Here is a 21,432-nt window from a genome sequence, read left to right on the forward strand (position 1 = left end):
TTTGTCTTTTGTCTTTTTGCCTCTTCTAGGGCTGCTCCTGCGGCGTATGGAGGTTCCCAGGCTAGGGGTCTAATCAGAGCTATAGCCACAGCAACGTGGGATCCGAGCCCTGTCTGTGACCTACACCACAGGTCACAGCAGCGTCGGATCCTTAACCCACTGAGCAAGGCCAGGGATTGAACCCGCAACCTCATGGTTCCCAGTCAGATTTGTTAACCACTGAGCCACAATGGGAACTCCAAGAAACTGTTTATACTGATTGGCATTGGGAAGTAGAAATAGAAATCAGGATAGAATAGATTTACTTTTTACTAATCTGAGTGTGTAACCTTTTTTTGTTTGTTTTTGCTTTTTTTTTAGGGCTACACCTGCGGCATGTGGAGGTTCCCAGGCTAGGGGTCCAATCAGAGCTACAGCTGCTGGCCTATGCCACAGCAACATCAGATCCCAGCTCAACAACGACCTACACCACAGCTCACGGCAATGCTGGATCCTTAACCCACTGAGCGAGGCCAGGGATTGAACCCACAACCTCATGGTTCCTAGTCGGATTTGTTTCTGCTGCGCCATGACAGGAATTCCGAGTGTGTAACACTTTTATTTTAAAAAATAAAATTAGGGAGTTCCCGTTGTGGCACAGCAGAAACGAATCTGACTAGGAACCATGAGGTTTCGGGTTCAATCCCTGGCCTCGCTCAGTGGGTTAAGGATCAGCGCTGCAGTGAGTTGTGGTGTAGGTCAAAGACGGGGCTGGATCTGGTGTTGCTGTGGCTCTGGTATAGGCCAGTGGCTACCGCTCCAACTAGACCCCTAGCCTGGGAACCTCCACATGCTGCGGGTGCAGCCCTACAAAAAAGACAAAAAGACAAAAATAAAAATAAAAAATATTTCTTTCCAAACCATGTTCCTAGAGGGGGAAGATAACCCATATGTTTAATTCTAGAGGGTACTTAATTAATAAATAACCAGATTTCTAGACAGGAAACATGATTCACTTTTCCCTAGAGATTTCTTAAATGCAACAAATTACCTAAATGCAGGTGCTTGAGTTTGGGATGTGTTCTAATGCACAGATGAGGCAATATCCTGAAATTTCTCAGAAATTTTTGGAGAACCTTTGAAGGGCATTCATTTCCAGAAATTAGGTAGGTAGATGTTTACTCTAAAAAAAGGACACTTTCGGAGTTCCTGTCATGGCTCAGTGGTTAACGAACCTGACTAGCATCCATGAGAATGTGTTCCATCTTTGGCCTCGATCAGTGGGTTAAAGATCCAGCATTGCCATGATTTGTGGTGTGCCAGTTCGACCCCTATTCTGGGAACCTCCATATGCTGCAGGTGTGGCCCTAAAAAGACAAATAAATAAATAAATATAAATAAAAACAAAAAAGGACACTTTTATTTTATAGTCATATGCTGCTCATAAGCATGGTCAGTAGTTATATAATCCAATTACTTAAATGTTACATTTACTATTATTTCATGTTTTTTTTTTTTTTCTGTGCTCTGTGCTCATTTCAGTAGCTATATCATTAAGGCTCTATTATTATGCAAGGATTGTCCATGGGATTCTGGGACACCTACTTCAGTGAACAGTCCAATCCAGTGGGCGTGTCCTAGCCGATGGAGCATAACAGTGAGGAAGGACTGGTGGTACTGGTCTGTAATGCTGACCAGATCTGCTCCATGCATCAGGCAGACTTTTAGTGCTGTATACCAAGTCATATTCCCATTAATTATTTTGTAAGTTCTGTTTCCGTATTCTAAGGTATTGGGGATTGGATACATATCAGATGTATTTACACTGTGTCCAGAAGTATCTAGAACAAGAACAACAAAAGTTATTTGTAGCATCTGGTTGAGAAAGGGGGAGGCATGATTCATGCTGAGGTTAACATTGGAATTTTCCTTCCCAGAACTACTTGAAAATGAAGATAGTATCTGTAAGCATAGGTAATGCTAAAGAATGAAAACACTTAGGAAATTTAATGAATGAGCTTGTTTTTTAAAAATATAAACATATTACATCATTTCTCGATTTCCCATCTCGACAGTTGCTTATCAAACTGACTACTTTTTGGTGGAACTGATAGTGATCTCCTTAGGCAGATTTAATTTTAGCAGGTACAATCAGCCTAACACATGCTGCTGGCAAAACTTAGTACTTACTAAGACAATACTAACATATATAATGTAGTTGAATAATTTATACAACCATATTCCCAAATGTAACACTTCATTAAACTTTTGAGAGTATATGATAGTTGTTATCATGTTTAATGTTAACAGGTATGATTTCTAAAAAGAAGTTTAAAAATAAGTTAATAAATGCTTAGAAATAATTCAGTTCCTATTAACCATTACTATTAATGTGTAACCTAGAGTCAAAATTTATAAATTAAAAGACAGGTTTTCCCACATACGATAATTAGTGCTTCATGTTCATGAGTGGCTGTGTTACATACAGATATTTCCTCTTTAATATGTGCATTTGCCTTTTTGTTCTGTACTGTATTTAGGCTAAATTTAGGAATCCTAAAGCACAAAAACAAAGTAAGAATTTCTGAACTGTCTGTTCCAAAGTAGCTGGGATTTCTCTCTGTATATCGGTTTTATCAAATTTGGGTTGGGAAGGAGCATGGTGAGGTGTGGATAGGTCTGAAGACCTGGGACTCAATCCCAGCCCTGACCCTAAATGACTTAGAGACCTCAGTCAAATTAGCTGCTCTCTCTAAACTTAAAATTTCTGGTCTGTAAGAGATTACTAGGGCTTTCATTAGTGGGGTGGAGGTAAAATTCAAGGAGATAGTCACGGAAAGCACTTACTTTAGGATGTGGAACACAGCAGGCACTAAATAAATGTTGCTTCTTGCTTTCCTCTTCTCTTCCTGTCCCACTCTCCCAACCCCCCAAAAAATGCAGAGTGGGGATTTGGCTTTTCCTAAAACTGTTACCTCAATATAGCAACAGTAATAATGTAAAACCAAAGTGAAATTAATCTATTCACCAACTAAATTGTGATGGAACAGACTTTCATAACCTATTTTTCTTTGCTAGAAGTCTGTCAGTTGATATACAAAGTCTAAATATTATTTATACTACCAAAGTAGCTATTTAAAAATAACAGTGTGTTACTTTGCTGTACATCTGAAACTAACACAACTTTCTAAGTCAACTATACTGCAATAAAATTTATTTTATTTTTTTATTTATTTTTTTGTTGTTGTTGTTGTTGTTGTTGTTGCTATTTCTTGGGCCGCTCCCGCGGCATATGGAGGTTCCCAGGCTAGGGGTTGAATCGGAGCTGTAGCCACCGGCCTACGCCAGAGCCACAGCAACACGGGATCCAAGCCGCGTCTGCAACCTACACCACAGCTCACGGCAATGCCGGATCCTTAACCCACTGAGCAAGGGCAGGGACCAAACCCACAACTTCATGGTTCCTAGTCAGATTCGTTAACCACTGCGCCACGACGGGAACTCCAAAATTTATTTTAAAATTAAGCAAATGATAATTATTAAAATTAAATGTATGTGACTCAATATCAATTTAAGTATTTTCCCCACTAAGTTGTGCACCCGTTATTTCCACAAAATGAATTTCTCCTATGTAACTGATCTCATCAGGTTTCATAACATAGGTGATTTTGAGCAATATGATTTTTTTTTTTTCTTTTTAGGGCTACACTTGTGGTATATGGAAGTTACCAGGCTAGGAGTTGAATCACAGCTGCAGCTCCCACCCTATACCACATCCACTGCAATGCTGGATCCTTAACCCACTGAGTAAGGCCAGGGATATAACCTGTATCCTCATGGATACTAGTCAGATTCGTTACCCCTGAGCCACAATAGGAACTTCTGAGCAATATGATTTTGCCATCTGCTGATCTTAGAAAGATCCATTGGAAACCAAGTTCAAAATTGGGGATTTTGACTTTTTATTCAGATATCTTTCTTTATTCTTTTGGGCAGATCAGAGACTTTAGGTTCTAAGCCCAAAGTAAATACATATTCCAATGGCACATAAAAGAGAGGAGCCAGAATTTGGGTATTCATTTTAGACTACAAGAACTTGTATAGTTGAATAATAATGCATTTAAAACAATAATAATAAAAAATTGTTTGTTAAACGTATGTTTGGAATTTCCTAAACATTGTTTATACGTAGTATATTATTATTGTGGTGTATTTATTATTCCATTTTACAGATGCAGAAATCAAGGTTTATAGAGGAGACTTGGCTGACAATTTATTTACAGAGGTAGGGAAGGAACCCAAGTGGGATTTGAATACTACCACCCCACTACTCTATTCTATCTCCAAAAGAACCTACATTATTATTCCTAAAAATATGGAAGAGGAGTTCCCATTGTGGCACAGCGGAAATGAATCTGACTAGGAACTATGAGGTTGCAGGTTCAATCCCTGGCCTCGCTCAGTGGGTTAAGGATCAGGCATTGCCGTGAGCTGTGGTGTAGGTCGCAGACACGGCTCGGATATGGTGTTGCTGTGGCTGTGACTTAGGCCAGCAGCTACAGCTCCGATTCAACCCCTAGCCTGGGTGCAGCCCTCAAAAAAGACAAAGATAAATAAATAAATAAATAAATAAATAAATAAATAAATAAATAAAAAAATATGGAGTAGAGAAAGTGGTCAGAGAGTACCTTTGAAGAAGAGATCAATATCATAGTCCTAGAGCAGGAGCATTGTATTTAACTGAGAGACTTCACGTGTGTTACTTATTTGTTCCTGAGCCTCAAGTTCCTCAACTGTAAGATGGGGAGATTTTTACCTACTGCATAGAATGGTCTTGAGGATTTTATGGCATGATGCTTATAAAGCTAAGGCACAGTGCCAGGTGCATAATAAGTATGCAAGTAATGATGTAGTGATATTATTTCTTTTCCTATAAGACTCTGGTCTTCTCATAATATTCTTACTATAACTAATCTGGCATCTTATTTCAGTTCTTGACCATTATTACACTCAGGTGATAACTGTGAATTAGGAAACAGTGTTTCCCTGGAACTGCTTTTCTGAGGATGGCTTGGTACTCAGTATCATCAAAAAGTTCACATGTATGCAACAATAGGAGGTATAATTCATATTCCAAGTAAGCATATATTTCCTAAGCTGCCTAGAATTCCACACAGCTCCAGGCACACATTATGGACCTCTAGGGAAGCCTGGGGCTCAGTAAAAGCATAAGATGTGAGCTATTGTTGTTGTTGTTTTTATTACTCAACATTATTTACCATGTACTCACACCGTTCATTGACCTCATTGGCTACTTATAACACCATAGCTTTGGTATTTCATATTAGAAGTCACTGAGTGTTCTGATCATCAGATCCAGACATGGGCTGCATGCCATATTTAGCCACAGAGACCATTTGAAGGTTCCAAGAAGAGTAAGTATTGAGTTGGTTTATTTACTTGACTCTTTTCCAACAGTTCTTTCAATGTCTTTTTTATTATCTGAACAGACATACAATCCAGTAAAGGCTTTTAACATGACCAAAATGGATGCATAAACTTGGTCATCCTTCAGGTGGTCTCTGGAGTCCTTAGAATCCCACAGACCTAAGGTAGAGGAGATAAAGTGACCATGTATATGTAAAGTTTAAAGAATAAGTGCTGGCACTGTTAGCTATGAGACTATCACTTACACAGCATGTTAAACAAACATGGAAGAAAAGAATGAGCCATGGAAATGAAAGGAATAAAAAAGCAAATATTTCTTACCCTGCATTTTTTCACAAATAAATCCATAACCTTCTTCTCTACAGTCTTCAAAATACCATTTTCCAGTGAAGTGAAAATTAGGATTATTCGACAGCAAGGCACAGAGAGGAATGTGTTTTTGAACTTTGGTGGGGTTATGACTTGGAAGCTTCGAAAGAATACATGTTTTTTTAAAATGGTAACATATAACATTATTGTAACATTGAGATTTTTATTAAGGATGTAATTATTAAAAATTCAACCACCATTATTCCTTTATTTGCATTTAATAAACCTATTTGCAACTCACCTCATTACACACAAAATAAATAATTATTGCAATGACTAAAATAATTACATTAATGGAACATATCAAAATTATATGAAATTACATTAACACATTATTAAAAATTAATATATTAATAAGTGACTAATAAAAATTTATGCCTACAAAACATAGGAAGTAAATAAAACTTCAGTAGACAAGTCTCAAATAGGATCTCTCACTAAAATGATTTCCAAAAAATAAATCTTAAAACTTACATTTACTATATCAAATGGAGACCAATTAGAATATGACACAGGCCTTCCATTTAGCCATTTTTCATAATCACCATTTTGTAACCCTATCCACACATTAGTGGTCTGGCCAAAAAGATTCATAGTAATGAAAGCTGAAAAATAAGAATACGTTATCAAATTTAATAGCATATAAACCATTTGGGTAATCATCAGATTCTGTTTATAGCTATGATTTTATTTAAATGACAGCCAAACTTAATTACGAATCAATTGTAGGAGTTTGTTACTTTGTCCTTATTAAGGTAATACAGTCGCTTTCACTTTTGTTCAGTTTAAATTGACAGAAATTAGCTGGCTAAGCCTGGGATTTCATCATATCATTAATAAAACAATTTCCAGTGTTCATTCAATGCCTTTCTAAACAAGAGGGTTTATCTACTATACTTAAATCATGCAATTATTGCCTAAATAGCAAATAAAAGTGTGTAGGTAAATCCAAAGGATCTAAAAAATTATACCGTGCAATTAAAATAGACTACTCGGATTATTTTAGATATTTTGAAATACTAATTGTAAATATGTCCTTATTCTTTCCACTACTCCTGGTGAGACAAAAGGCTCCAGGAAATTAGCACTTTGTAAGCAATGGAGTGTACTGACTTTTACAGATGTCGTGATATAAACTTTATAGGTCAAAGTGAAAGCGTCCATGTCACCAGCAATCTAGTACTTAAAATGTGGATTTGGAAATGTTAGGATTTTTGAGGAATATTATTGGTGCTTGAATAAAAATGGTGATTTTTGCCTGATTGGCCATTGAGTACCTTGTTCCACTTCATTTTCAATGGCGACCAGTGTCCCCCCTTCTTTAACACAGAAATTTTGAGCAGATGTCCAGTTTTTCCAATCGCCTGGGACTTTGGGGATTTTCATCAAAAGGCACTATAAAAAATGTCCAAAAAAACCATTAATTTCCATATTTTTCCCAATGAATTAAAAGTTGCCTAAAAACACTGAGGAACAGCCTTGAAAATTTTTTATAATTTTCTTGGACAGAAATGACTCCCCCCCGCACCCCAGCTGCTCCAAAAGGGTGAAAGAAAACCCAAGAGGACCAGCTTTTGGGGTTAGGCAGTGCCTTTTGTGCACCTGCATCAGGAGGGAACAGAGGCAAGGGTGTGTTTTGTCATGTGGGATGTCAGAACAATGTCTTCTGCTCAATGAAAAGCAGTATTCCTCTGAGTTCCCACTGTGGCATAGGGGAAACAAATCTGACTAGGAACCATGACACTGAGGGTTCGATCCCTGGCCTTGCTCAGTAGGTTAAGGACCTGGTGTTGCTTTGAACTGTGGTGTAGGTCACAGACGCAGCTTGGATCTGGCGTTGCTGTGGCTCTGGCATAGGCTGGCAGCTGCAGCTCCGAGGGGAACCTCCACATGCTACGAGTGAGGCCCTAAAAAGACAAAACACCAAAAAAAAAAGAAGAAAAATAGTATTCCTTCTAAAAAGGAGCTAGCCTGACTGCAGAGTTTATAGTAGAGGATTTAATCTAAAAAAAATTTCTTTTAGTGGCAGTTAATAACTTTGTTCAATTTTATTTATAAATATACTTCCTCACTTTGAGTAAGAGAGGAATACTGGGGAATTAAACCACATCAGGGAGTTCCCGTCGTGGCGCAGTGGTTAGCGAATCTGACTAGGAACCATGAGGTTGTGGGTTCGGTCCCTGCCCTTGCTCAGTGGGTTAAGGATCCGGCGTTGCCGTGAGCTGTGGTGTAGGTTGCAGACGCGGCTCGGATCCCGCGTTGCTGTGGCTCTGGTGTAGGCCGGTGGCTACAGCTCCGATTCGACCCCTAGCCTGGGAACCTCCATATGCCGTGGGAGCGGCCCAAAGAAATAGCAAAAAAAAAAAAAAGACAACCCCCCAACCTCCCCCCCCAAAAAAAACCACATCAGGTGTTTAAATTGACTAAATACTTGGAGTCAGCCATGTGGTCCAAAAGTCAATGAGCAAGATCCAGAAAAGAAAAAAGAAAAAAAAAGGAGCCTGGTGGGAAGAGAAGCAAGGGCAGGACCAAGGAAAGCTAGGAGGAGAAACAAATGGGAGGGGCGCCAACAGTGTCAAGTGGAGAAACTGTGGGGGTTGGCAGTGAGAGTTGATAATTATCCATGAGAGAATCATGTCTGTGGCATGGTAGGGATTACTCATTATGGGATAAGAAGATAGATGTTAACTGTTAGGCAGGGCAGGCAGGGTGGAGGAAAAGTATCCCCCTCACTAAGCTCAGCAAAATGTAAACATGTTAATAAAACCAGAAGGAGCTAGGGGAGAGGGAGAGATAGAAGAGAAAGGCTACAACAGATCAGGCAAAGTTCCAGAGGAGTCAGGAGAAACTTCATGCAAAAAACATTCCATGTGGATTATTCTCTCATCAATGAATACAGACAACGCTGGTCCTTGATAGGTTACATCTTGAGATCTGCCACTGAGTAAATCCTAGCTACAAGATTATTCTAGGCTAGTGTGGAAACCTAACCTTGAGAGAGCATCCTTCTCCATCCTTCTTTAATATCCAAATTTCTTTCCCTTCCCCACCACGATAAACTCCTTAAAAAGTGGAGAGACTAAGTGTTGCTCCAGTTTCAATAGGACAACAAAGAAGGCCCCCAATAAATATTTGTGGAATAAAATAAAAGTCAAGAGGCCCTGAAATAATTGTCGAATGACATTCCGGGATTCTAGATGTAGTCCAGTGATATTTTGCTCTCCAAGTGATATTTTGGTAATATCTGGAGATATTTTTGGTTGTCACAGCTTGAGTGGGGGGATGCTGTTGGCATCTACTGGGTAGGGAACAAGGATGCTGCTGAACACCCTATTATGCCCTGGTCAGTCACTCCTAACAAGTAATCACCTGCCCCAGGTGTCAGCAGTCCTCGGGTAATTCTTTTTAGAACTCAGTCCTGAACGTGTCACTCTTTAAGCCCTTCAGTGATTTCCTATTGTTCTTAGGATAAAAACCAGAAATCCTGATCTAGCCTGAAGTTGAGGTGCCAACTAAGAGAGGAAGTACATTTTCACTTCTTCAGGTCCCCTTTACCTTGTTTGCTTCACAAAGAAATGGAATTGGCTTGAAAGGATTTTAATTTTATAACAACTATCCCTTTATCTATTTCCTTTCATTCTGCCTCTTTCCTCTAATTACAAATTCCAAAGAGTGGCACATACTAATTATTAGGAAGTCTTATCATTTAATGTGAATTCACCTTGTGTTCAGATAGTTGCACTAATGAACCATTCATAAATACCAATGAACCTCACGGGTTCATTTAGTTTAATAAACCTCTCCAGAGAACACACACACACATGGTCCCCCTCCCCCCAGCACCACCACCACCTCGTTTGCCTCAGCCAGGATTTACTAGCTTGACTACAGGAGTGTAGCCTCCCATTACCACAACTTCATTGTTTCTAAAAGTATAACATGTTTACTAACACATTTTGAAATGGTGTCATTAATAATTAAAGCAAAGCAGCCAGATGAAGTACAACACCCTTAATTTTAAATGTTTATTTACCTACTCATTTGCAAAATGTGATCAAGTTTAATGCATCTCTGGTTATTACCATGAATTAAGGATATCTTACTGTATCCCAAATGAATTTCGAATATAAAATTCTTTTTTGTCTCGAAGTCATTTCCAGTTCAAAATTTGAAAATGGAATTCATGATCTCCTCCAGATTTGGTCCTTTTCCAGTGTTCCTACTGACCTTGATTGGCATAGTCAGTAGTACATTTGAATAAGCCTGTAACCAGGGAGTCTTTCCACCCTTCAGTTACCTCTATTACCCCTTCCGTCCTACCATCTGGGCATCAAATGACTGAGCCCTTCACCAATCTCCCTATGCCCAGTGCCCCATAGTCTCTGCAACCACAATCAGCCCAAATGGCTTATCTCTTGCTTAGACTATTGTAATAGATTCCTAACTACTCTTACGTTCCTCATTTTTGCCTTCCCTGCTGGTACTGCAGCCTGAATGATTTCTTTTCTAAACTCAATCTTGATCATTTCCCTCTTTAGTTAAAAACACTTTGGGGTTTCTCATTGCTCTTAGGATAAAAACCAGAAACTCTAACATAATATTGCCTACTTCTTTCATCTCCCTTTTCACATTCTAGTTCTCTATGCTTCAAAATGTCACATTTCTTCTCATCACAGGACTTTAACACATGCTGTTTCCCCTACTTTTAATGTTTCCTGTCTTGATGACCTCAGTCAGGTCCTCCTGTTACATACTTTTACAGAACTGTGTAACTCTCCATCATTTATGTCACAGTTGTAAATTATTTTCCTGATTGATTTACTAATGTTTCTCCCCCTCGAGTCTGTAAGCTCCAAAAGAGAAGAGATTGTATTTATTTCTCCTCACCATTGAGTCACCAATATCCAACATAAATGAATGAAACGAATGAGTAAAATGATAAAAATTTATATAATTTAAAAGAGGAGTGAGTTTTTTCTTAAGGAAAACCCGTTATGCATGAAACAAAATGTTGGCTAATATCAAACCGGATGTTGGAAAGCAGCCATTAGCACTAAATCCAAGTCTGGTCATAAAATATATATAAGTAGAAGCACAAGAGTTAATCTAATCTCTCTCTTTCTCTCCACACACACACACATGCACACGCACACGCACACACACACACACACACACACAGAATTTCTTCCTCTTACACACAGCTCTGCTGTGACAAGTATCTTAGATGACTTCTTCTCAGGGCAATCCCTGATAAGGCTCTTTTACATAATCAAACATGGGGGAAATATGAGACTGAGAAAAAACACTTAACTTCTGGTATCTCAGTTTTGAAACTTGTAAAAATGGATAGTCAACCAAGTAGGATTTTTTCTTAGAAATAACCAATAAAAATTCGTCCTAGGAAGTTGGCAAACAAGAAGCAAATTTTAATGGAACATAATGTATTGATATTCAGAACTCTACATGAGGGAGTTCCCGTCATGGTTCAGTGGTAACAAACCCGACTAATATCCAGGAGGACGTGGGTTTGATCCCTGGCCTTGTTCAGTGGGTTAAGGATCCGGCATTGCCGTGAGCTGTGGTGTAGGTCACAGACTGGGCTTGGATCCTGCATTGCTGCGGCTGTGGCATAGACTGGCAGCTGTGGCTCCGATTATACCCCTAGCCTGTGAATGTCCACATGCTGCAGGTGCAGCCCTTTAAAAAAGAAAAAGATAAATGAGTAATGTCTGTCATTGCTCTCTACCAATTTTCTTTTCTTTCTTTCTTTCTTTTTTTTTTTAGGACTGCACTTGTGGCATATAGAGGTTCCCAGGCTAGGTGGTCTAATAGGAGCTGTTGCTGCCAACCTACACCACAGCTCACAGCAATGACGGATCCTTAACCCACTGAGTGAGGCCTGGGATCGAACCCACAACCTCATGGTTCCTAGTCGGATTCATTTCCACTGCACCACGACGGGAACTCCTCCTACAAATTTTCCTTCTGTACCTTTTTGTTGTTGTTAGTTAGAACCATCCCCACTGGGCTTTCCATACCCCAGCTTTTAAAAGAATTATTTCATTAAAGTATAGTTGATTTACAATGTTGTGTTAATTTCTTCTTAGAGCAAGGTGATTCAGTTTTATATATATATATATATTCTTTTTCATAATCTTTTCCATTATGGTATATTACAGGACATTAAATATATTTCCCTATGCTATACAGTAGGACCTTGTTGTTTATCCATTCTATATATAATAGTTTGCATCTACTAATCTCAAACTCCTAGTCCATCCCTCCTCCACTGCCCCCTGCCCCCCTCAATCACAAGTCTGTTCTCTATATCTCTAGCTTTCCTAATGATCTGATAAACCCACTTATTCCAAAGTGTAAATGACAGATGAGACAATCTCAGAAATATTTCCTTAAAAGTTAATTAAAAGTGTTAAGGCAAAGGAATGAGGCTCCACTGGTGGGATTTTAGCTGCTACTATGCAGGAGAGAGAACTATGGGTGGGGAGACCCTGCTTGGGGACCCTGAAACCTCAGTCTGTAATAGGTCACCCTCTCATGAAACCTGCTGTGACCATATCCTTAGTAATCAAGTCCTCTGAATGATTCAAACACTAAGTTGTGCAACTGTGGCATTGCCAGGCAAATAAATACTGGCCGCATGTGAGAATAACTGATGGAGCTTTTAAAAAATACTAATGCCTGGAGTTCCCGTTGTGGCACAGCAGAAACGAATCCAACAAGGAACCATGAGGTTGCAGGTTCGATCCCTGGCCTTGCTCAGTGGGTTAAGGATCCAGCGTTGCCGTGAGCTGTGGTGTAGGTCGCAGATGCGGCTCGGATCTGGTGTTGCTGTGGCTGTGGTGTAGTCCAGCAGCTACAGCTCTGATTTGACCCCTAGCCTGGGAATCTCCATATGCTGCGGGTGCGGTCCTAAAAAGACAAAAAAACAAAAAAAAAACTAATGCCTGGATCCCATTAGATGAATTAAATCAGACTCTTTAGGATGTCACTTGCACCTCGATATTTTTAGAAAGTTCACCTGGTGATTTTAAATAATCATCAGGGCTATGAACCACTAATCTCATTATTAGTTATCAATAAAGATTTAAAAACCCCTAAGCTACAGGAGGGTGTTTTAAGCTGTTCCATAGTTAGCTACAGAAAGTCTTCTCCTCCTATGTGTGCATGTTTGTGCTTTACTCATGCCCCTTCCTGTTCCTTACAAAGGAAGCACTGACTTGCACTTTTGTCCTGGGTCTGCTGGGCCATCCCTGTTCCCATGCCCATGTGTGTACATGCTCCCCCCATGCCTACACAGGAGGAAACATGGGACAGAGCTAAGCAGTATGGATAAGAAAGTTCAGGGAAAGGGCAATGGCCAAGGGTGAACCAAAAACAAACATTCTAAGTTTCTAAGAATTATTTCTCTAATGCCAAGGATATAACTTGCCTTGAATTTCCTTAACATAGCCTTTTTATGCCTGGGAGGTATTATGATTAATAAGAATAGTTGTGCTCATGCTTCGGAGTTGCTCACTCTCTGTATCAAAAGTGTGATTTTGAGACAAGATAGGCATTCTTTGTGGCTGTTCCCCTCAGAGCACTCCAGGATGCCTTTGTTCAAAAAACTGTGAAAAACCATCAGGTATAAGACTCAAACAAAAACATTCCAAAATCTAAATATAAGAGCTAAAACCATAAAGCTCTTAAAAGAATACATAAGAGGTAAATATTTATGACCTTGGATTTAGCAAAATATTCTTAGATATGATACCAAAAGCATGAGCAACAAAAGAAAAAATAGGTGAATTGAACTTCATTAAAATTAAAAACTTTGGAGTTCCCATTGTGATTCAGCAGAAACGAATCTATTATCCATGAGGACACAGGTTCAATTTTTGGCCTTGCTCAGTGGGTTGAGGATCTGGCATTGTTGTGAGCTGTGGTGTAGGTCACAGATGTGGCTCGGATCTGGCATTGCTGTGACTGTGGTGTAGGCTAGAGGCTACAGTTCCGATTGGGCCCCAAGCCTGGGAACCTCCATATGCCAAGGGAGTGGCCCTAAAAAGACAAAAAAAAAATTAAAAGCTTTTATGCATCAAAGGATATTATCAATAAAATAAAAAGACAACCAAAAAATGTGGGAAAATACAAAACATATAATTGATAAGTGTTTTATATCTAGATTATATAAAGAACTCCTACAACTCAACAACAGAAAGACAACCCAAATTTAAAAATTGGCAAAGGACCAGAATAGACATTTTGCAAAGACAATATATAAATAGTCAATAAGCACGTGAGAAGATGCTCAACATCATTATTCATTAGGGAAATGCAGATCAAAACCACTAACATTAGACTCTAGTGTTGGCAATAATCAAAAGACAGGTAATGACAAGTGTCGTCAAGGATATGGAGAAATTGCTAACATACACTGTTGGCAGGACTGTCAAGTGGTTCAGCCCCTGTGTAAAACAGTTTGTTCTTCAAAAAGTTAAACATGGAATTAGCATATGATATCGCAATTCCACTCCTAGGTATAATACCCTAAATATGCGAAAACAGGGACTCCAGCAGACACGTGTATGCCAATGTTCCTAGCAGATTTACTCAAAATAGTTTAAAAGTGGAAATAAGCCAACCATTAACAGATGAACAGATAAACAAAATGTGGCATGGAATATTATTCAGTCATAAAAAGGAATCAAATTCTGATACATATTCTAATATGAGTGAATCCTGAAAACATTATGCTAAATAAAATAATCCAGCCACAAAAGGATAAGTATTGTATGAGTTCATTTATATGAAATATGTAGAACAGGCAAATTCACAGAGATGGAAAATAGATTAGAGCTTACCATGGGCTGGAGGGAATAGAGAGCTATTGCTTAACAGTTACAGAGCTTGTTTGGAAGGATGATAAGCTTTGGAAATAGAAGTATTGGCTGAAGAACATTGTGAATGTAATTAATGCCACTGAACTGTACACTTAAAATGGTTTAAAAGGCATATTTTATGGTATGTATATTTTACGATAATAAAATAGCTAATTATCAAAGATTTTAATAAAAGACTTAGTAATACTCAAGTCCTATTGAATATTTTCTATGTTTCTCATTTTGAAATGTATAAGTAATTTACAACTGGTAGAAAGATTTTATAGTTTGAGAAAAGAAGTAGACTGAAGGTATCAACTATTAAAAATAATGTGTCAATATTTTGTAACATTTCAGAGAATGACTATGTTATTCTAGAAAATATTTCACAGTGCTACCATACTGATTGGATCACAGGGCTAAGGTGATGTAATTCTTAAGTTCTTATATAAAGTGGCAGCTGTAGGAGAGGGACAAGACTCAGGGTCAGGAGGTTCCTGCTGTAATGCAGTGGGTTAAGAATCTGATTGCAGTGGCTTGGGTGGCTGCAGAGGTGTAAGTTTGATCCCCAGCCCCGCACAGTGAGTTAAAGGATCTGGCATTGCAAAGCTGTGGTGTAGGTCATAGCTGCAGCTTGGATTCAATTGCTGGCCCAGGAACTTCCATATGTTGTGGGTGCACCCATAAAAAAAATAAATAAATAAAAATAAAATAAAAAAAGACTCAGGGTCAGAAAACCTGAGATTGATTCTCAGCCTGATACTTACTTTCTCTAAGTTTCAGAAAAACCACACAATTTTATTTGCCTCAGTTTCTCATATGTAAGATGAGATAACAATTCTGTGTGTTTTAAAAGTCTAATAAAATGAGAAATACACATATGTAAAGTTGCCAGCAGAAAGCAGCCACAAGGTGGAAGAGACCTGAATGTCCATGGATGGATAAGTGGAAAAACAAAATGTGGTATATACATACAATGGAATAGTATTCAGTCCAGAAAAGGAAGAAAAGTGCTATGACATGGGTGAACCTGGAGGACATTGTGTGGAGTGAAATAAACCAGTCACAAAAAGGATAAACACTGTATGATCCCATTTACATGTGGTATCTGAAATAGTCAAAAGAATAGAGATAGAAGGTGAAATGGTGGTTGCCAGGGGCTGTGGGGAGGGAAGATGGGGGTGTTGTTTAATGGGTTTAGAGTTTCAGGTTTACAGGATGAAAAAGGTCTGCTGAGTCATTGCACAGTAATGTGCATATACCTAACACTACTGCACTGTGCATTTAAAACTGGTCAAGACAGTAGATTATATATTAGGTGAATTTTACCACAATTAAAAACATCAGTGCCAAATATGTACTGGGTACTCAATAAATGTGTGTTAAATCCAAATGGCCCCACTTCACAGATTAACAATGAAAGGAAGATCACAAGGGAGGAAATGCCCTCCCAATATGACTAAACATATAGACTTAAAACTGGCTGTCCACGATGAAGGAGTAATTTCATATTACCATAAGAAATTACGACACAGTTTGAGTTTTTAATTATTGAAAAGTTAAACATTTATAAATTGAGATGCATTTTAATTACTTCCACCTAAGGCCTATAAAGTTATTTTATTTGAAAGCATAAGGAATGGAGGGGAAGTCTCAGCCTTAATTGGAGGCAGTATCAGAAATAGTAAATCTGGCTTATAATATCCCCACTGGCCATTTAAAAAAAAATTCAATTCTGCATGGAAGCATCAGCTTTATGAGGCTCAAGACAAAGTTGACTGAGCTATGTTATTAGTTGGTCAGTTCACAAGGCAGGCAGAGCTGTTTGCTGGCCCTAGGCAGGGAAGACACAAAAGAAGATGGAGTCTGGGCCCTCTGGAGCTGACTGCTCACTTGGGAACAGAGCCAAGACACACACACACTCAAAGGCACAGGCACAGGCACGCATGCACGCACACACACGTCACTGCTAAAAAAAGTCATGAAGCACAATGATTGATAATGTCAATAGCAAAAACTCAGTATACAAATGAAGGGTGGTGTCAAGGCTGTCTTTGACAAAACCTTTTTATTTCAAGAGATTTGTCCCTAAATAGAAAACTTCTCAAATCTTGAAAATTGTGATCAAAAAAATTCCAGGTCCAGTGGACCACTCAATGGTATTTCAAAGCCACACCTACTTTTTTGATTACTTTTTAAACTAAACATCTATGAAAGAGAAACAAAAGCAACTTTTTGAAAACAAGTTTACCTTATAGTTAAAATAGAGCCATCCTTTGGGACATGTTCCATGCTGTTTTGGTGTATTGTTCTCTTTCTCTATGACCCAAACCTTTTTTCGCTTACAGATGCTAGGCATAGAAACTGAACACTCTTCACTAGCCCACAGTCCTGGAGGAGAAAACAGGTTAGAAATTACCCAAAACAAAGGTGACACTATGTAGGCATTCTCTATCGGTCACTATTTTTGTTTTTAATTATATCTGTAATTTTCCATACTTTGTTAAATCTAGAAATTGAGCTAAATTTAACTACTGATCATAGAGTTCTCTAGTGACAAGAGCTAACTGGGCAAGGTGCCAAATCAGTAATTCTAATTCAAAAATGTAGAAATTTTGCAAATGCAGAAAAAAAAAAAGGCTAAACAATTACTGCAATTGAAATCACAAAATTAATTAAAGTTCTAAGAATATTTGACTTGGTGAGCAAAAGAAAATTTTGTTGAGTAATAGTTTTGTTTTTAAAGTATTCGACTTCCAGGTAAATAGAAGAAAGAGTCCAAGACAATATGTCATCATTTCTACTTTATAATTCTTAAGAAAAATGTACTAATTTAGAAAAAATAACTGAGGAACTTCTAAGGAAGAAGCTCTTCTCAACACTGACCCTAACAGAACACACACACTTACAGATGTGCTTTCAGGAAGATATACCCCAAAGTCCTTAGTCTCTTGGAAAATGTTTTTCAGTTTAGAAGAGCTATATTTTCAGAGTAAAGGTTATAGAATGCATTTCATTAGCATTCAAGTTATAAATTCCAGAATAGGGCAGGGATGCATTAAATTGCAAGGGCAGATTCATTTTTCTAGTGTGAGTAGGATGAGCCAAAAAGATATTGGCATTTTGAAGGAGGGGCTGGAGTGCTATTTTCAATGCTGATTAGCTGCTATTCTTTCTGAATCACAAAACAACCTTTCTGTAGGCTGTTGTGACACCTGCTGGCAAAAGCGTGCTGATTAACAACATGGTTTTTCCTCCTCTAACTTTCTCTGTGGCTGCCCTTACACCACTAGAGATTGCTTTCCGTGTTTATCCCTCTCCTGACTTGGGGTATAGGTTCTTTTCAAAGCTGTTAGAATTGGAAACATCATTATCTTTTACTGGATAGAAAGAGTGGGGTGGGCATAGTGGACAATCAACCCAAATAACACTGTACTGATGAAGAGAATTAAAAAACCCGTCTTAAATGTACATGTATTTCTAAATCCATCGGGCAAACGGTGTTCTAAGGCAAGCAGCAATTAATACCAGGTGTTAAAAGATTACAGAATTCAATGAAAAATTTTCTTAAATGGGAAAGTGGAAGTAAGTTTCAACAATTGAAGTTCTGGCCAATTGTAAACTGGATACTAGAAAGAGATAAAAATATGAGTCCACATTGAAATTTCACAGAGAATAGAATTTATCAGGCATATTTTGACTAATTTCCATGGGCTCATTTTTGTTGCTGTTTTGGTTCAAGAGGAAGGACTTATCTGGATGTAGATTATTTTCAAGAATATGAATGCATGGAATAAACTGTTGGAATGATCATCCTTGAGAATTAAGACTGATGAAATTAAACATATTAAGTTGAAAAGCAAAATACCAAACAAACCTTTCTCACTGAGCTAATGCAATGAAAAGGAGACTTCAGGCCTCCTGAAAATTTGTTCATATTATAAAACCAAAAGTAGATGAATAAAGTAACCTGTTATGGATGAAATGAAGGCACATCTCTGGCTTTGATTACGCAAAGATCCTTCTTTTCCTTTGTCCCAGTTCTGGTATATTACTGGCGATCCATCTCTCCAGCTGCAGGAAAATTAAAAAATTAAAGGTCTTTTCTCATTCTGCACTTCAATCTCCAACATCGTTTTTAGAGTTCCAGGGTAAGGACTGAAGGCATAATATATTATTGAATTAAAAAATAATACTCATGTCTTTGGTTAGGGAAATGAAAATTTATAAGTTAAAGAGAATGTTTGAAGGCTATTCAACAAATTAACTACTAAGATCTAGTTCAATCATTCTGCAAATAAAAACCTGTCAAATAGAGTTAGATGCAAATTAATCTAGGTCCATACCGAAATTCATCATTGGTTCTTTCTTCTGAAGTCCAATCCACCAATTTACACCATATTTTGATAGCTATTTAAAAAGAGAGAGAGAATGTCAGCATTTACTCGTTTTCCCTTTTCACTATTAAGATTAATGGGATTGTTGTTAATAGCTTTCTATTCTTTAGAATTTTACCCAGTTATCTAAAGAAGAGGACACTGAGGCCTAGCATCCTGAGAAAACATGGAACTTCATTATTCTAAACTACTCCCTCCTCATTATGGAAGAAAATTGGAATCAAATATTGAAAATGATTTTAGTTTCATACAACTTGCTATAACTTTGTTCCAAGTCTTATATATTTAAAAGTAAAATTTCTAACTCTTATAATTGGGATTTAAAAAGTAACATCGTGAGGTAAAAGAGAATGTGGATCCCCCCCCCTTTTTGGTCTTTTTAGCCGCACCTGCAGCATATGGAGGTTCCTAGGCTGGGGTTGAATCACAACTGCCAGCCTACACCATAGCCACAGCAATGCTGGATCCTTAGCCCACAGAGTGAGGCCAGGGATAGAACCTGCATCCTCATGGATGCTAGTCAGATTTGTTTCCGCTGAGCCATGATGGGAACTCCCTTGCTGGACTTTTTTTTTTTTTTTTTTAAATTAAAAATTTAGTGGTTTATTCTCTCAGTGATTTATAGAAGTATACTGCATATGCTACAGTACTTGAGAAATAATTCAAGGAATTCTCATTGCAGTTTCAGCGGGTTAAGGACCCAAGGTAGTCTCTGTGACGATGTGGGTTTGATCCCTGTCCTTAGCTCGTTGGGCTAAAGATCCAGTGTTGCGACAAGCTGCACTGTAGGTTGCAGATGTGGCTTGGATCCAGTGTTGCTGTAGCTGTGGTGTAGGCCTGCAGCTATAGCTCCAATTTGACTCCTAGCCCAAAGATTTCAACAGTAAAAACAATTTCTATTTTAGGCATTACTCTGAATGCTAAGTTTTAAACTAAGTATTGGCACCCTCCCCATGCAAATAGAAACGACAATATAGGACAAAAGAATACTACCGTATTTCCAGTGTTTGACAACTAGAAAATTATCCTTATATATCTTACTAATTTATACCATTATTTATCAAATAGATCTCAGTACAATAAAGAAGAAACGTGAAACGCGATATGCATGCACACGCACATACACATACACACATTAGAGCAGATGTAATACTGGACTTATGACCCAGGAAATTGAAATTCCCTCTTTAACTATAAAAGAAGAAGAGGCAGTAAGGATTTCTCTAAGACCTCTAAATCAATATACTATATCCTGTGTGTGCTATGTGTGAAATGTAACTTAATTTTTTATGCTAAAAGCTTGTTAATTTGAAGGCATTATTGAAATTTGCACTTCCATTTCTTCTATAAGGACTTGGGAATGTTTTTAAGATATTTTTTTTTCCATATGAATTTCAGGTCATCAGACCACAGAACCAAATAGCATTCTAACATTCTAATTTAACCAGTGTGGCTGTCTGCCATATCAGCAATTTGAGAATAACGCAAGATGGTGCAACTATAATTTTGGATCCCTGAGGTGTTGTTCCATGGACGTGTTCTTACATGCTGAATTTAGATTCCTATTGTCAGACTTTGGAATGGGTCCATGGGGACTGGCTGTGAAACTCAGTGGGAGAACCACAACAATTTCATTCAATCTAAAGCGGTCTCATGTGCAACAATAGTGGAAATCATGGCCTGATTGTTCACTGCCCCAATTAAGGACCTCTAAAGAGAAATTATAACTACTGCATCCTAAGTGGCATATTTATTACCACTTCAATTATAGCATGGTAATCCTCCACATGGCACATCAAAACCTGTTGAGATATGGAACAAAACCTCATAGGACAACCTCCAAGACACCCAGAGTGAAAAATCCATCTTGAAAAATAGAGGTTGTAAATTTTAGTTTAAGTATGAAACCACAACAGTAGACATTAATATTCTTTTTTTTTTGTCTTTTTTTTTTTTTTTTGCTTTTTCTAGGGCTGCTCCCACAGCATATGGAGGTTCCGAGGCTAGAGGTCTAATCGGAGCTACAGCTGCCGGCCTATGCCAGAGCCACAGCAACTCGGGATTCCAGCCGCATCTGCAACCTACACCACAGTTCACGGCAACACTGGATCCTTAACCCACTGAGCAAGGCCAGGGATCAAACCTGCAACCTCATGGTTTGTAGTCGGATTTGTTAACCACTGAGACACATTGGGAACTCCAATATTCTTTTGTATGAAGAAATGTGATATAACCATGGACTTTGTAATATCAATTGTGTTTCATTACAGACAAGCAGTTGTTATAGATAGCATCATATGGGAAGAGCACTTAACAAAAAGAAATAACCTACAGCAGTAGCCAATATATTAATCTAC

The 21,432-nt window shown here is 38.2% G+C and overlaps 1 protein-coding gene across 1 annotated transcript in view; it reads right to left on the minus strand.

Moving 5' to 3' along the window:
• PLA2R1 (phospholipase A2 receptor 1) overlaps positions 1-21,432 on the minus strand; it is a 118,826-nt gene that overhangs the window by 11,392 nt on the left and 86,002 nt on the right. The window contains 8 exon segments of the mRNA XM_021074789.1: positions 1,585-1,820; positions 5,749-5,896; positions 6,271-6,401; positions 7,074-7,191; positions 16,930-17,069; positions 18,649-18,752; positions 19,025-19,052; positions 19,055-19,088. Of these exon segments, the coding sequence (XP_020930448.1) occupies positions 1,585-1,820; positions 5,749-5,896; positions 6,271-6,401; positions 7,074-7,191; positions 16,930-17,069; positions 18,649-18,752; positions 19,025-19,052; positions 19,055-19,088 (939 nt within the window).

Source organism: Sus scrofa, chromosome 15, assembly GCF_000003025.6.
Source record: "Sus scrofa isolate TJ Tabasco breed Duroc chromosome 15, Sscrofa11.1, whole genome shotgun sequence".
Taxonomy (NCBI): domain Eukaryota; kingdom Metazoa; phylum Chordata; class Mammalia; order Artiodactyla; family Suidae; genus Sus; species Sus scrofa.